Source organism: Taudactylus pleione, unplaced genomic scaffold (assembly GCF_031769625.1).
Source record: "Taudactylus pleione unplaced genomic scaffold, aTauple2 ptg000041l, whole genome shotgun sequence".
NCBI lineage: Eukaryota > Metazoa > Chordata > Amphibia > Anura > Myobatrachidae > Taudactylus > Taudactylus pleione.
The window spans coordinates 36420190-36437971 of record NW_028284443.1 but is presented as its reverse complement, the minus strand read 5'-3'; the positions used below and the strand labels follow the sequence as shown (position 1 = coordinate 36437971).

General features: G+C 45.0%; 1 protein-coding gene across 1 annotated transcript in view; it reads left to right on the top strand.

The window, feature by feature from the left end:
• Window positions 1-17782, top strand: part of PCCA (propionyl-CoA carboxylase subunit alpha) — a 578198-nt gene that overhangs the window by 143319 nt on the left and 417097 nt on the right. The window contains exons 10-11 of the mRNA XM_088458152.1: window positions 13699-13801; window positions 14116-14210. Of these exons, the coding sequence (XP_088314278.1) occupies window positions 13699-13801; window positions 14116-14210 (198 nt within the window). The remainder of the gene's footprint in view (window positions 1-13698; window positions 13802-14115; window positions 14211-17782) is intronic.

Below are 17782 nucleotides of genomic sequence, written 5' to 3'. Positions count from 1 at the left end.
GCGGACTGTATCATCCTCCCAGTCTGCTCAGCTTTTGGATTCTAACGCATCATCTGAGGAGGCAGATTGATGCACAAGGTTCTTTCTCGGGTTACACTCTGGTGAGGAGCACCATCAATCAACGGTGGATGTTCCTGCTTTAGTGAGGGTAGTTAAATCAATCCTGACTATAGAGGATGATGAACTGGCCCCTAAACCTAAAACCCCGATTAAACATCAGAAGGTGTTTAAGGCTGAATTCCCTCAATCAGAAAAGCTCACTGAGGGCCTAATTCAGACCGGCTCACGAACGCTGAGCGTTCGCAAGCGGGTCGAAGTTGGCCAAGTGCGCATGTGCACGAGGGAGCCGGCTCTGTCGCGCGCATGCGCGAGACCCGGATAGCGACGGGCAAGCCGTCGCTATGGGTCTCGCTACTAAGGGGGCGTGCTGTTGATGGTAAGTGACAGCACGCCCCCTTTGGTGGGCGTGCCGGGGGCGTGGCTGCCCAGAGGGAGGCGTTCCCATGTGATGTCAGTGGGAGTGCTCTCGGCTCTGATAGAGCTGAAAGCACTCCAGGGCTTGCGGCAACGAGACCCTACAACAAGGGTCTCGTCGCAAGCCCGATGGTCGCGATGATCTTGACCATCGCGGCCATCTTCCTGGCCGCTCGTTATAGCTGTGGGTGGTCACCCACAGCTATGCGAGCGGCCAGGAGGCCGCTCTAAAATTCAGAGGGACGGCCCTGATTCAGAGCGAGCGCTCTGTCAGAGTGTCCGGCTCTGAATCAGGGCCAGAGCTCATGGGAGAAGCTTGGGGTACTCCTGGCAAGCGGTTCCAGGTCCCAAAAAGACTAGCTTCTTTTTACCCTCTCCCTACTAAGGAGTGTACTAAGTGGGAAGTCCTTCCCACTGTTGATTCACATGTGGCACACTTAGTCAGAAACTCTACGCTGCCTTTATCGTCTACATCCTCCCTTAAGGATGCCACGGATAGAAGACTGGAAACTTGTGTCAAGTGTGTTCACTCACTTTGTGGTGCTATCACTAGGCCAGCTATGGCTGCAGCCTGGGTGGCTAAGGCTATCGAAGGATGGGCAGGGCATTAGAAGAGAGCCTGCCATCAGATGCTAACAGGGAACAACTGGCATGCATCTCCCATATTCAAGAAGCGGCCTCTTATTTGGGAGAAGCTGCGTTGGATACAGGCCTCCTTGCCTGGAAGGCATCTGCGACCTCGGTAGTCACATGTCGGGTCCTTTAGCTACGGTCCTGGAAGGCGGGCACGGGATGTATGAAGGCACTCAAATCCTTACCCTTCTCTGGAGACAGGTTGTTCGGCACAGAATTGGACAAGATTGTGGCTACTGTGGCTGCCTCAAAGTCTGCCTTTCTGCCATCAGCAGCTGCCCCTAAGCCTAGGTTATTCTCTTATCGGTCCTTTCGCCCCCAGGGTAAGGCAAGAGGACAGTCTTTTTCCAGGCAGTCTAGTTCGCTCAAGACAACCAAGCCGCGAGTCAAGCAGCCTTGGTCGGCCAGATTTCCATCTTCCAAGTCAGACGACAAATCCTCTTACTGATGGGGTGGGAGGCCGACGTCTTCGATTTGCCAACTCTTGGCATCAAACAACAAGCCAGACGCCTGGGTCCAAGAAGCGGTCTCTCAGGGGTACGCTCTCCGCTTCCTGAGGTGTCCTCCCCAGCAAATTTTTTTGTACAGGTCCCACATCAGACCCTATCAAGGCCATTTCCACCATGCTGAGTTCAGGTGTGATAATGCTGGTTCCTTTGGCTCAGAGAGCGACTGGTTTTTATTCCACTCTTTTTGATTCAGAAAGCCGAATGGGTCTCTGGTCTATTCTGAATCTCAACAAATTTATCAGAGTGCCCAAGTTCCGTATGGAAACTCTACAATCAATTATCCTGGCATTGGAGTCTGGGGATTTTATGGTTTCTCTGGACAATCAGGATGCATACCAGCATGTATCTATTTCTCCAATCCATCAGCGGTTCCTACGGTTTGCTGTTCTGCAGCAACATTACTCGTTTCGGGCGCTGCCCTTTGTTCTGTCAACAGCCCCTCGGGTCTTTACCAAAATAATGGTGGTGATGGCGGATCAGCATTTTGAAAAAGTCCTCCCTATCTCCGGCACAGCGGATGATACATCTGCGGCACTCATAGATTCTCGAATACAGAGGATCTTTCTGCCACCATAGAAGATTTTGACACTACATTTGCATGTGCACAGCTTGCTCCAAAATCGTTGGGTACCCATTCACTCAGCAATGCAGGTCCTGAGGTCCATTGTGTCCACCTTCGATATGGTGGAATACGCCCAGTTCCACTCCAGACCCCTTCAACAACTGATTCTTTCCCGGTGGAATAGACAGCATCATCTGATCCAGTCCCAGATGATCCTCCTCTCTCCCGGGGTCCGGCTTTCCATCTCATGGTGTCTGCAGACATCCCATCTGGTCAAGGGTCGCCCCTTCTGGATTCCAGATTTGGAACTTCTCACGACAGATGCCAGCCTTCGCAGATGGGGCGCAGTAATCGGTCATCATACGTTTCAGGGACGGTGGACAACTCGGGAAAGTCGCCTGCCCATAAACATTCTGGAGCTTTGAGCAGTGTACAGAGCACTCGCTCAGGCGCAAGACCTTCTCAAGGGGCAGCCCGCTGCAGATCCAGTCCGACAACGCAACTGCGGTAGCGTACCTCAACCATCACAGAAGCATGCTAAGTTGGGCAGCCATGCGAGAATTGTCAAACATACTGGTCTGGGCCGAATGTCATCTCCCGGCAATATCGGCAGTGTTCATTCCCGGAGTCCTCAAATGGGAAGTGGACTTCCACAGCCATCAGGACATGCACGCCGTAGAGTGGAGACTCCACCTCGATATCTTTCAACCCTGGTGGGCAAATGGGCCCTTCCAGACATAGACCTCATGGCCTCACGTCACAACCACAAGGTCCCCAGGTACGGATCCAGGACCAGAGACACCTCAGCCGCCTTCGTGGATGCTCTGGCAGTGAGGTGGGGCTTCAATCTCGCGTACTTTTTTCCTCCGATCTCCCTCCTCCCGAGGTTTCTCCGAAAGCTCAAACAAGAAGGTGGCACGGTGATACTAATAGCCCCAGTCTGGTCCATGCGACATTGGTTCACCGACCTACGGAGTCTCTCCATAGACACTCCTTTTCCACTTCCTCTATGGCAGGCTCTACTAGCACAGTGTCCTTGCCTGCACCCGGACCTACCTCGTCTGTCTTTGACGGCGTTGCTATTGAGTCATCCCTCTTAAGAGCCAAGGGTTTCGCTAGCTCTGTGGTCCAGACGATGCTCAGGGTGTGTAAGCCTGCCTCAGCCCGCATCTATTATAGAGTTTGGTACTCCTACTTCCAATTGTGCTCCCTCAGAGGCTATGACTTTACAGGTTTTAGGTTCTTTCAGGTGCTTGCTTTTCTCCAGACTGGGTTAGACCTCGGCCTCCGTCTGGCCTCCCTTAAGAGTTCAGGTTTCTGCTTTGTCTATCTGGTTCAGCGAAGGATCGCTCCCCTGCCTGATGTTAGAACATTCTTGCAGGGTGTTCTCTGCATTCAATTTCCTTTTGTCCCTCTGGCAGCTCCGTGGGATTTGTCCTTGGTTCTCCGGGCTTTACAGGCTCCTCCATTTGAACCTCTGGACTCTGTACACCTCAAGTGGTTGACAGCGAAGATGCTCTTTCTCCTCACCATCTGCTCTGCTCGCAGGGTATCTGATTTGGCAGCGCTCTCCTGTCGCCCCCCATTTTTGAGCTTCCATCCAGACAGAGTTATCCTCCGTTCCTGGGCTGGTTACCATCCTAAAATGGTATCCTGGTTCCATTTAAATGAAGAGATTGTGGTTCCGGCCTTAAAGTCCTCGGACCTCTCTGCAGGTGAAGCCTTCCTGGATGTGGTTTATGCTCTTTGGATTTTCGTGGATCGTAGCAAATCCTTGAGGAAATCAGGTTCTCTTTTTGTGTTGCATGGCTTTCACAAGCGGAGCTGGCCAGCTAACAAACAGACTCTGGCTCATTGGCTCCGCATGACATTCTCTCAGGTCTACACGCAAGCTGATTGTCCTGTTGCAAATCGGATTAAAGCACATTCTACTTGGTTTGTGGGACCCTCGTGGGCAGTTCGATGTGGCGCTTCTGCTGAACAATTGTGCAAGGCGGCCACGTTGTCTTCCGTCCATACCTTTCTTAGTTTCTACGCCTTTAATATCTTTGCTTCTCAGGATGCTTCCTTTTGGGCGTGGGATTCTCCATTCTGCTCAGGAGCGTCCCCACCCTTAGGGGAAACTGCTAGTGGACATCCTCATGGTATCCTTGTGGATCCCCTATGGACCCTTAAGAAGAAATTTTGAGTTATGGTAGACTTGCCTTTGTTACCTGTACTGTATTTCTTCCATACTATCCACAGGGCACACACCCTGACACACCTGGCTTCAATTGGTATTTTTTTCACTTGATTGCTGATTCCTTCATCTTCTGGGAGAGTGTTTCTTGGTAAGTCATATGTTTTACCACCGGACCTAAGCCCGGCGGATGAAATCCCGGCGCTGGTGGGCTGGCAGATGAAGACCTAAGGTGAGTATTTACCTCAACCCTCCCCTCTCTCTTCCCCCCCACACCCTCCCTTAGGGGTACCTAACCCAACTCCCCACCCCCCTACCCTAGTGCCTAAACCTAATACCCCCCCTTCCCACACCCTAAAACTAACCCTCCCGGGTGGGTGCCTAACCCCCCCCCTTCCCCTAGCCTACCCCTAACCTATCATTAGTCCCATGCCGGCTTTCACTGTCGGGAAGCCAGCAGTCGGCATTTCAACCACTGGCTTCCTGACTACATCCTGTTTCTTGAGTATAAGGTTCTTCCTTCTCCCCTTTCCTGCTCCTACCTTGGGCTTGTTTACTAAACTGCCTATGGCTGGGGGTGGGGTATATGTGGAGGAGGACAGGGGCATCCTGGGAGCTAAAGTGCCCGGATCACTCAAACCACACATACCCCATGGTATCCCTGTGGATCCTATGGACTTCGAAGAAATAGAGTTAACAAAGGTACGTCTATCATCACTCTTAATATCTCAATTGACATTCTCCGACACATTCTCTTTAGCATTGTTATTGCCTAGAATAAAACATCTATTTGTCCATTGACAAAGATAACAGAGCGGGAAATTTTTTTAACATCTGGCTCCCTTATATGCATACCCTTGACCTTTTTATGAAAGCCTCTCTTAGATCAACGGTTCAGTTAACCTCATGGTACAATTTAGAGTCCTTAACATTGGGAAAACCTCCATTTTAAAATGATCATTAATCAGTTTGCTATGTTAATGAGGGAATGTGGTATTGCTGCATTCTGCTTTCTCCAAATATTGTTTTCCATATATTTCTATTTTTTATGTGAACCTCTTATTCCCGGATTTTATGTTTGTTTATATTTTATTGGGATTATTTGTTAATCTATGTCAGGGATGGGGAACCTAGGGCCCGGGGGCTGTATAAGGCCCGTGGAATCATTTGGTCTGGCCCTCGGAGCTTTTTTCTGCTAGTCTCATCTGGATTGCAGTGTGCCTGTAATGGCACTCTGCAGCCAGAATCTATGCAGCAGTGCCGCCTGGAGTGTCCTTAGGACGCTTCAGACGATCACACCGCTGCCCTTACAGCTCCCCGGAGCATCCTCAGGATACTCCAGGTATTGCTGTAATCACTGGCGAATGTAGCCCTGTCCCCATGTGACATCACACGGAGGGGGCGTGGCCTGCATCGGCCCGCAAATAATGTCATAAATATCGAAATGGCCCTCGGCAGAAAAAAGGTTCCCCATCCCTGATTTATGTGTACTATTTTATGTTTTGGAAAATGTTTATTCATATACTGTGAATGTGTTAATGTGATGTTTGCAGTTCTATGATATAACAAATATTTGAAGAAAAAAAAAAATTATGGTGCCCAGGGCAAAATTAAAGCTGAACCCAAAATGAAGCAACAATTGATAAAAATGCATTGATCAAAATAAATCTATACTGAAACTGTACAATTACAAGTCCTCTTAATCTACCAAAGAACCTAAAATACTGAATTAAATCAAACCTGTTACCAGTTCTCTAATAGATGTTCCCAAGTACCCTGTTTATCCAGGGGAAGCTCTCTTATCTGTAACCAAAGGTTCTGCTGCTGCCACCACTACTAAAGAACTGCTCTCAGGCTTGCTTTAATCAGTGATCCCGGTGAATCCCATTGCCTAATGCAGAATGCACAAAAAAATTTAAAATAATGCTAGTAGTCCTGGTCATTGTTGGTGTTGGGATTACTTATTTGCACATCTAGAATATATTTAGGTGTAGAATGGTGAAAAACACAACCAGGGTTTCAAACACAGGTTTTCTCTTAATAGCAGTTGTTTGTGAGACCACAAAATACCCACACATATGGATCTTTATGAAAATATAAAATTACTAAGAAGTTTTTATTTCAATGTTTTGTCCAAACATCTTATAGGTTTGCAAGTCAAATCAAAATGGTGATTTACTATATAGCTTTTCTACCATTAATATTTTTATTGCATTTAAACTGAGTGAATGTTTCTAGAGTTTTCATCTTTGTCCATCATTACTGTAGTAGTTGTCTGTCTTTGTATTATTTATTTATAGTACCTTGTCTTTATCTCTTGTTTTAGCATCAATTGTATTACTTAATCACCATGTGTGCCATGTGTACGGATGCAATGTTTATTTTGCTTTTGAAAAAGCTAGTGTACTTGATTCCAGATTAGTTGATGCATTTTACCTGTGACTAGGTAATTGATGTAGGTAGTAGTACAAATGGGATACATTAGGAAGGTTAAGAGGGGTGAGACCAAAGTGGTGAGGCATCTGAGAGATAAATATTCTCTAAAGTGGGTTGAGAACCATGGAAAAATAAAATAAAAGGAGTAAAGGTATGTACAATGTACAGCACCAGGCAGGGAGGGATCAGTATTTAACTTGGATACTATATGAGTGTACAGTACAACTTGCTTTTATGTTATAATTGGTGCTGTTTGGTTCGCCATATTGTTCAGCTGCCTTTGTTTGTAACTATCAAGCTGTGTGACAATTGGGAATTATATCAGTGTTCTGATATTTAGGAGTACATTTACTAAAGTGAAAGTTTTTACAAGTGAGTTTTAGAAGAGATGTTGCCCATAGCAACCAATCAGATTCTAGCTATTATCTTCTAGAAGGTGCTAGTTAAATGTTAAGTAGAATCTGATTGGTTGCTATGGACAACATCTATTCTAAAACTCACTCTCACTTTAGTAAATTTACCCCTTAGAGTGTTTAATGTACAATAGCATATAGGTTGGTCATATAGGTCAGGGATGGGGGGAAGCAATCGGGAAGCCGACTGCCTAAATACCGGCAGCCGGCTTCCCGACTGTCATTTCCCGGCAAGGGTGAAATGCCGGGCATCTAGATGTAGACGCCCGCATTTCCCCGACGCTGGGAGACCGGCTCCCGGCATCCCGATCGTAGTGATGCCGAGCGCCGCGAGCGGACAGCCGCTGGGAGGGAGGGTTAGGTTTAGGGCTCCCGGGGGGGACTTAGGGTTAGGCACCCCCCGGGAGGGTTAGGGTTAGGCTAGGGGAAGGAAGGGTTAGGGTTAGGCACCCCCGGGGGGACTTAGGGTTAGGCACCCCCTCGGGGGACTTAGGTTTAGGCAGCGGGGAAGGGGGTGGTTAGGGTTAGGCACTTAGAGGGGGGATTAGGGTTAGGCACTTGGGGGGGAAGTTAGGGTTAGGCACCCCTAAGGAGGGTTAGGGTTAGGTTAGTATATACTCACCTATCCACGATCGGGTTTCCAGCGCTGTCGGGCTTCCGCTGCTTCTAACTCTGCTTTTGTCGGGCTGCCGCTGACGGGAATCATACCCATTCCGGGATGGGGAACCTCATGCCCGGCCGGGGGCCGTATAAGGCCCGTGGAATCATTTGGTCTGGCCCTCTGAGCTTTTTTCTGCTAGCCTCATCTGGATAGCACGGTGTCTAGAATGGCACCCTGTAGCCAGAATCTACGCAGCAGTGCCGCCTGGAGCGTCCTTAGGATACTTCAGATGGTCACACTGCTGCCCTTACAGCTCCCCGGAGCATCCTCAGGATGCTTCGGGCATTGCTGTAATTACCAGCAATCGTGGACCCGCCCCCATGTGATCTCACAGAGTGGGTGTGGCCTGCACCGGGTCGGTTAATAATATTATATATATCAAAATGGCCCTCCGCAGAAAAACTGTTCCCCACCCCTGATATAGATAGTGAAGTGTTGCACGGCTGAGTACTTTAAGTTTAACATACCACCACCATGTGTTGCTGAAATGTGCATCCTCCCCAGTAGACTTCTATATGGGTGGTATCCAATTAGCAGCGCTGCTAATTGATCGCGGCGAGGCTGTCCAATTAACCCCCAAGTGGCGTCCGACGCTGGCACTTCTCGTGTAACCTGATGTGTCCCGAAAAATAATCCACGATAAGTGCTGTTTTTTTACCACCTAAATGGCGAAAATACATAGGTCCGCAAGCTTATTACGGATCCTATGTGTTCTCGGGAGAAATATCCTATTATTTCGACCAAAATAATAGAATAGGGGGAAAAAGAAAAAACCTTGCCGAAAAACGAGGATAATCGGCGAAAAATCCCTGTTTTTTACAGATCGCGGCTAATTGGATACCCCTTATGTGTAACCACAAATATTTGTGTCACATTCAACGTTAATTAGTATTAAATGCAATTTTAATATTATTAAGTGTTTAGTGGTCACTTTGAAAATAATGTATTTTCCCACCTATCTTCAGGTTTACCTGTCATCTATTCATAGGCATTTTGTGTGCAGAAACCAAAACTCATGTCAAGCCAGCCTTCTGTTGGGGCTCATACGAGTTTATTTTCAGTTCAGATTGGACATTTGTTTAGCCTGCCCTTTTTATACATTACAGTACACTATAGGTTGGCATGGGTTGATGACGAGCTCTCACACCTTGTCCAGGATCTCATGTGCACAATGAATGCTCTGGGCCTCACACAAGTCATTCCTTCGGCTACTCATATAAGTGGTCACACTCTTGATCTTGTCTTCCAGATTGGATTAGATGTCTCTGACCTAAATATAAATCCAGTCACGTGGTCAGACCACCACTCAATTCACTACTTAGTCGCAACCCCTCAAAATAGAAATTTACCCATGGAGTTGACAAGGTATCGTCTAAGGAGGGGCATGACTCCCCAGGCTCTTGCAGCAAACCTGGATCTTTCTGCAGTAATGGGGACCTGTGAAGATCCTTGTTGCCTTGTCCATTACTATAACAGGGATGTGACAGCTGCAATGGATATTATTGCCCCTGTGCGTATACGACCCCTCATACCACACCGTCAAGCCCTTGGTTTGACAATAGTGCTAGTGAACTCTAGAAAAGGGGGCGTAGACTTGAAAGACGATGGAGGAAGATGAACCTGGTAGAGGATAAGTTAACACTAATCAAACATATTAGAGAATATCAATCAACAATCACACATAAGAAAACAGAGTTCCTTTCAAATTAGATCAAGGCAGCAAACAATAGGCCAGCTCAGCTTTTCCGTACAGTGGAGATGCTTTACAAACCAGCATGCCTGCAGCATGATGAATCCCTCTCCCAGTCAAGATGCAATGAGTTTGCAAAATTCTTTGCAGATAAAGTGTCCTTCATCCGGGCTGGAATCCCCACAGTGCCATCAAAGGAGTGCCAAACTACCAAGCCTGCCAAGGTAAGCCACCCGTCTCCCTAGAACAGCTTTGACATAATGGATGTAAAAGACATTGCTAAAATTATCAGAATGATGCGGCCCACCACCTGTGATCTGGACCCTGCCTCAACCAAGCTTCTCATAGGGTGTATAGACATCATTGGCCCTGTAATTGCAAAAATAGTTCAATGCTCTTTGCAAACAGCCATTTTTCCAGAACCACAAAAGGAAGCAATTGTTAGACCACTTCTTAAAAAACCTAATTTAGACCCCGACTGCATGACCAACTATAGACCAGTATCAAACCTTCCTTTTCTAGGAAAGGTCATTGAGAAAGTGGTGGCAATGCAACTGGAAAGCCACCTGTCTACCCATGATATTTATGATCCATTCCAGTCAGGATTCAAGAGAAAGCATAGCACTGAAACAGCCCTGGTATGTGTGCTTAATGATCTTCTGATGGCAACAGACAGAGGTGATTGTTCAATCTTAATCCTTCTGGATCTCTCAGCAGCATTTGATACTGTGGACCATGGGATTCTAATTGAGCGCCTGAAAAATTTATGTGGACTGGATGGCACAGTCCTTAGCTGGTACAAATCATTTCTCACTGGCAGGTCACAGAGAGTTTCTTCTGGAGTAAAGTCTTCATCACCAGTGCCACTTCCATGCGGTGTCCCACAGGGTTCTATACTATCTCCCATGCTTTTTGCAGTATACATGCTACCATTGGGTGAAATAATCAGACGCCATGGCCTGGCCTACCACTGCTATGCAGATGATACACAACTGTACCTGTCCTTTGCTCCAGGTACAAAGGACCCAATAACAACTGTAAATGGCTGCCTAGCTGAGCTTCAGGAGTGGATGAGTGCCAGTTGGCTGCGCCTGACCCCTGATAAAACAGAGGTCCTTATGATAGGTCACAGGACAGGGCTACAGCATAGCCAACCAACAGGACTTACACTTGGGGGTTCAGAATTACTAAACATGTGCGGAAGATTGGTGTTGTCCTGGATAGTGGCTTGACACTTAAACATCAGGTATCAGCCACAATCAAATCCTCATTCTTTCATCTGAGGAACATAGCCAGAATCAAGCACTTAATTCCCTCAGAAGATCTGCCTAAAGTCATATATGCATTTATATCATCACGCCTAGACTACTGCAACACCCTATACCTCGGTCTCCACACAAAAGAATTGCACCGCTTGCAGATGGTACAAACACAGCTGCCAGGCTATTAACCAACCAGCCACGTTCCAGCCACATAACTCCAATTCTCTACTCCCTTCACTGGCTGCCTGTCAGATGGCGAATTGTTTTCAAGATTGGCTTACTAACTTACAAAGCCCTACATGACCATGGCCCAGGGAACCTGAAGCAGCTTCTGATTCCTTACCGTCCCTCTCAATTACTGCGATCCGTTGACGAAGGACTATTAACAGTACCTAGAATCTCACGGAATTCGTCTGGGGGTCGAGCTTTCAGTTTTGTGGCTCCAATCTTTTGGAACTCACTTCCCTGCACAGTTCGAGAGGTTTCCACTCTAGAATCCTTCAAAAATAGTCTCAAGACTCACCTATTCACCCAAGCATTTCACTAATGTCCCTCGTTTAAGCTTATTTTGTATTTTGTTCTGTAAATGTAAAGCACTTTGAGTAATTTAGGAGAAAAGCGCTATATATATATATATATATATATATATATATATATATATATATATATATATATATAAACAATCATGCTGGCACTCCCATTGTCACCTTGAATATAGCGCCGGTGCCCTCCATGGAACTGCTGAGACAGGACCAATGAACAAACAAACAAATGGATGGCGGCACTCACGGCGACTGTTCACAAAGGACAAGAGTCTCTCTTATGAAGATCTAGATTATTATTAATTATTTAGATTAATATTATTAAATTATTATAGTTCTGTAGGTACATCTGAGTATAATGCATGTAGTTTATTAACATTTTTATGGATCTGTAGCTACGCTATTTAAAAAGTAATTGTTGTGGAGTACATTAAATATAAGTGGAACATAGCTGTTTGCTTTTAATTTAATTGATGTCATAGTGCACGGGTAACCTCTTTTTTTATGACATGGGAATTGACTTTAAAGGTGCCCACATACATACCGACTTCTCATCCAATTTGGCCGATTTCGACGAATCGTGATGAAAGATCATGTAAAAAATGGCCAAATCGTGAGCTTCTACTCTTGATCACAATGCTGATGCGCGTCCCTGCTCGTCGTACCTCGCATCTTCAGATCTGCCGTGCTGTAGGGCAGATTAGCCAATCTGGGATACAATGCACTGGCTGCACGATAGATCTTAAGTCAGATTGGACATTTTTAACTCCAAATCGTGACCACGACTGCCTGGGGAGAGTTCAGGGGAAATCATGTACATCGGCTGATTGGGAGCAAGTCGGTATGTGTGTGGGCACCTTTATTGTTGTCCATCCTTCCTGACATGACATTAATACATAATAGCTCCTGTTGTCGTCATTCAAAAATTGTGGTTTTATTTCTTCACAAATACCTACATAATATGCCCAATTTCGCATAATTTTTGGTCACAAATGACCCCATCTTTTTAATAATATGATCAAACTAAATTAGAGATGAGCGGTTCGGTTTTGGCTTTGATCTTCCTGCCAAGTTCGGATCTAGGAATGAGGCAAAACATCATCTTTAATGGACAAAAGTCATCTTTGTGCGTGACAGATAATGTTTTGCCTCTTTCTGAGATCCGAACTTGGCAGGAAGATCTTTGACCAATATAGGAAATGTAATACCCCTTTTACACCAAAATCCAGGGTCTGACCCTGGAATTTGAACACTGGTCAATCCCGGGTCGAACTCTACTTCAGACCCCGTTCACACTGCAATTCGACCCGGGTTATTCACACTGAACCCGGCTAATCCCTGCTTTTCCCTATAGATGTCATTAAAAATTGACTTTTTTAAGGGCTGACAAAGATGAGGTCACAAAAGGCAACAAAAGAGAGGGGTGGGGACTGCTTACAGCATTGCTACAGGTTGCTGTTCTGGCTGTGGCAGGCTGTGTATTAGCCTGTGTTTGTGGCTCCTGGTCAGGCTGTGGTGCAGCCTGCAGTTCTGGCTGTGGCAGGCTGTGTGCCTGCCTGCTTTTGTGGCTGCTGGTCAGGCAGCTGTGGTGCAGGAGGTTAGGCAGGCAAGCGATGGCTTCATGTGTGTCTCTCTCTGCAGGGCACTGACAAATTACATCACCTGCCTGTGTCCCAGAAGCTCCAATCAGCATCTTTCAGAGCTAGCCGGGTCAAATAAGCAGGGTAGCACCCGTTCACACTGCCTCATGACCCGGGAACAACCCGTGTTCAACCCTGCTCTCAACCCGAGTAAGATTCCCGGGTAAATCAACCCGGGAATTTTTTCTGGCAGCCGTTCACACAGAGCATCGACCCGGGTCGACCCGGCAATAACCCGGGTTATTCAGTTGGTGTAAAAGGGGTATTAGTTGTAAACTGCAGATCTGCATTGTTGTCCTTTGGTTGGTCATCTTTCTGTTGTGTCACGAGGCCTGATTGGCTGGTTCCTGCCTAATTTGGTCACTTAAATTTTGACTTTGATCCACTCACTCATGTGTCAGGATTGTACCATGTGCTATTACTTTCAGCAGTTCGTGTTCACAGTGTAGCACAACAATAGTGTGCAGGTATGTCATTTTGTGCTTTAAAAAGTCACAAGAGCATTCACATAATTTGTGGTGCTGTAGCTTATATACTGTATATAGTAGGAGGAAGTGGTCTGTGTCCTTTAGTAATATTAATTATAATAACAGTTGTGTTATGTTGGTATAAGGCAAAAATCTGTTTGGTATTGATGATTCCTCACTAGTCTGTCTTATACAACCACCAATACATGTTTTTACTCCATAATTTTTAGGGAAGGCTTTAGGTTTTCCGCTCAAGAAGCAGCCTCGAGTTTCGGAGATGATCGTCTGTTAATAGAAAAATTCATTGACAACCCTCGACACATAGAAATCCAGGTGAGTATTAAGCATCTCCACCCATTATTTTTCTCCAGCTAATAAAGTTTTATGCCTATGATCCTTGCGAATCGTGAGAGCCTCGCCCCCCACAGATCCCTGATGGTTCACAGCCCAAAGTTTGAATGTAAACTACTGTAGATGCGGGTTTTAGATTGATTGGAGAAACTATGTTCACAGAAGGGAAGCATTACAATTGATGGGTTTTTAAACCTTGTGTGTTTTTAATAAAAAAAATAAAAAATAAAATACTCAAATCCTTCTGTCATTTTTAGAATAGGTTTTATTTGTGATATTTTGTCATTTGCTCTTAGGTTCTGGCAGATAAGCATGGTAATGCACTCTGGCTAAATGAACGAGAATGTTCCATACAAAGGCGGAACCAGAAAGTTGTAGAAGAGGCGCCCAGGTGAGTTCTGTACTTTAGGACAGTACGGGATGTGCTTTGTGTGCCAGAGTTGACGTCATTTGTTGGGGTTGCTTTGAAATTCATGCCAATGTTAAGTTAGAATCACTGTTTCTCAAGATCACCTGGTTGTGTATTTTTTATCTTTCAATGTGCTCTAACACAATTTTCTGTTTTAACTTTGTATTTTCTAATTGGTATGTTTGGAGATGAATCTCTATAATCTATTGAGGGACAAAATAATACATAATCACAGTGGCATGCAATGGTAATGTGCAGTTTGCGCTGCTGCCAATCATGAGCCCACAATGTGCTAAAGGTTACCTGATAATTCTGCCACATGTAGAAGAAGCTGACTCACCATCCATTGGATGAGACAGAGAAAGATGCATCCAGGTAGCACCGGCACAGATCTTATATAATATTTTTATTCTAGGACTTGGCCTATTTTGCATGTGTACGTTACGAAGTCTGCTTGGTATACAAATTTTGTTAATTTTTTTTTTTTTTAAGCATGACTACAAAAATAAAGTTGACATATATAGCAAAAATAATATATAAGACACAAATTGTTCGATCCAATTAGCTGTGATGACTTTGTGATGACAATATTTACGCATGAGTAAATGCAAAGAATAACTCGATTCAGACCTGCTTATCACGGTCTTCCTGGAAAGAAGTTGCATCAATAGCTTTTGGGGGGGTCTTTGGAGTACATGAGCGTTTCATACCACAATGTACCTTGAAAACATTTCCAAAGTTGTTCCCTAAGTAGTGGGGAAAGGTGTCAAAGAGGAGTTCTGTAAATTTTTCCTTTTTCAGCGAAGCTTCTGGCCAATCCATCCTAAAAATGTAAAATCATTTCTCTAAAAAAAGTGACAATGGTTGGATGGTGGGCTTTATCCATAGCTGGAGGATACATTTCTTAAGCGCCGCAGATGTAAATGAAAGTAATTTATGTACCCCCCCCCTTTCCACTCTTACACCCACTGGTAAAATACCAAATATTTTGGTTGAGGTGTTAAAGATAAATAATGAAGCAAATGGCGAGTGATCTAGTCATATGTATTATTTAGTAGAAGTTTTTGTCTCTGTCATCAACATCTCCTCTATTTCCAAAGATCTCCTGTCCAGTTTATTAATGTGTTATAATCATGTTGCCATACAGGATTGGCAAGATTTAAATTTTAAAGAGACTTGATCTTAAAGTTCTAAAATGTGACTGCTGGCACATAGTTTGCTGACACGTGACTGCTGGCACATAGTTTGCTGACACAATTCCCAGAATTGCTTAAAAATGTATTATGTGCACATGGCATAATTAAATGAAGGACATGATTGGCAAGCATAGTGTATTTGCTTTGATCTGATTAATGGTTGATTGCAATAAACCATTGTTTTATGCTTAAACAAAGTTTACATCTTATTCCAGGGGTCAGGGAACTTTTTTACCTTTTACCCCAAAATATATTTAGATATGCCGACGTTACCCCCTTGATTTGAAAGGAAGGAAATCATATAGTAGTGCCCCCATATAATGCCCCTGTAGTAGTGCCCCCATAGTTATGCCCCTGTAGTAGTGCCCACATATAATGCCCCTGTAGTAGTGTCCTCATATAATGCCCCTGTAGTAGTGCCCACCCATATAATGCCCCTGTAGTGCCAATTGCACAAAAAAAACCACTTACCTTAATCCCCGCTCCTGCATTTGCCGCCGTCCTGTCCACCCGGCTGCTCCTCGGAACTATGGGAGAGACGTTATGAGAGGAAGCATTTTGTGTATGGGGTAAAGTTTTGGGCAACTCTCGTGCTCCGTATTGTACAGATAAAGGGGACAGACATACTCTGCAACTGGTAAAAGTATTGTTTCACAAGCAAGATAGAAAGGGTTTCCCCAGTGACAGTAGTCAGGTTGTGGAAGTAGCTGCTAAGATAAATAGTGATCTGTATACTGGATGTACAGTCAGGTGCATAAATATTGGGACATTGACAGAATTTTCATATTTTGGCCTCTATTCACCACCACAATGGCTTTGAAATGAAACAAACAAGATGTGCTTTACCTGCAGACTTTCAGATTTAATTTGAGGATTGTTTAGTTTGTCCCATTACTTCTGGCCCCTTAAAAAGTGGGAGGCACATATAGAAACCGTTGTAATTCCTACACCGTTCACCTGATTTGGATGTAATTACCCTCAAATTAAATTTTGAAAGGTTTATTATTAAGAAAAAACAACAAATACAGTTTAAGCAAAGAGATGTCAAGTATCAGGAAGAAAACATTAACTTTAATGTTTTCTTCCTGATATTTGATATCTTTTTGCAGTCACCGATTTTCCAATCTCAGGTAGACGGGACACAGGGAGCATGTGGCTGAAGAGACATATATTCCACGTTAGAGAAAAACCACCATACAGGTAAGCCTTGCCTATATGGTTGTTTCTCTCTAACATGTGTCCCATCCAGCCCCCTCTGTACCTCCAGCCACATGCCCCGTGTCCCCACTTGCTCCCTGTGTTCCCTCTAGCCCCAAGCCCTTAGTGCCTTCTGTCCTTGTCTATTCAGCTTCCAACCCCTGTGCCAGCCCCCTCCAATTCACCTTCTGCTTTGACAGCCGCCTGCTCTTCTTCCGTGCAGAATGCAGATGAGTCCTCCTGCTCTTCACGGGCAGCTGGGCACACACTGAGGCCGTGAACAGCGTGACGTCATCAGTGCTACTGAGCAGGCTGGCTGTGGCAGGGGGCAGAAGTTTCTGAAGTCGGAACTGCAAATGCCCATGGGAGTAGCTGTTGCAGCCGGGCATGTGCAGACGCAGCAGTTCCCCCCCACAGACATTTTACCGTCCCTACATATAGCTTCTGCGCATGCTCAGAATCTTCCTCCGCAGGCAGAAATGTGAATGCTGCCTGATCAGAGCGGAGCTCCATTCGCAACAGTGGGCCCCGCAGCAGTGTGTGTGCACCGGCCTAGGAGAATTCACCCGGCTTCCAAGAGGACCGCATTCCACTCGCGAGTTTGACACGTGTGATGTAGAGAGAATCTGTGTAGGAGCCAACTGCATCTGTAAATAATGTGGCAAAGCCTATATTACTGAATTATTGTGGACAAATACTATAGCCTGATTTGTTCATTACAAATGCTTCAAAAATATATTACTTTATTTTAGATGGATTTAGATTTTTGTTTTTAAGTTGGCCTCACTTAACTAAAATGCATACAATATCTATAAATTTAAAGGTTCAGAAAATCTTCAGACTCTTTGTGAGACAATGTGGCCTAATTCCAAATTGCTAAATTTTTAAATTTAAATAATTGATAATAACATAGGAAATTATTTAGATAACATAGCTGCTTAGTTTGTCTATTTTCGCTTAGATACCCTAATAAGAAGCAAAACATAAACAAACATTCTATAAACCACAGACCTTGCGTACTTAGTAGACTAGTATATATGACCAAGTTCTTCACATTTCTCTTCATTACATGTATTTTACAAGTATTTTCTTCTTAATGCTAAATACGACTAAATTAGAATATGTTTGTGCAATGTGTGTGCATGATCAGGAATATGTATG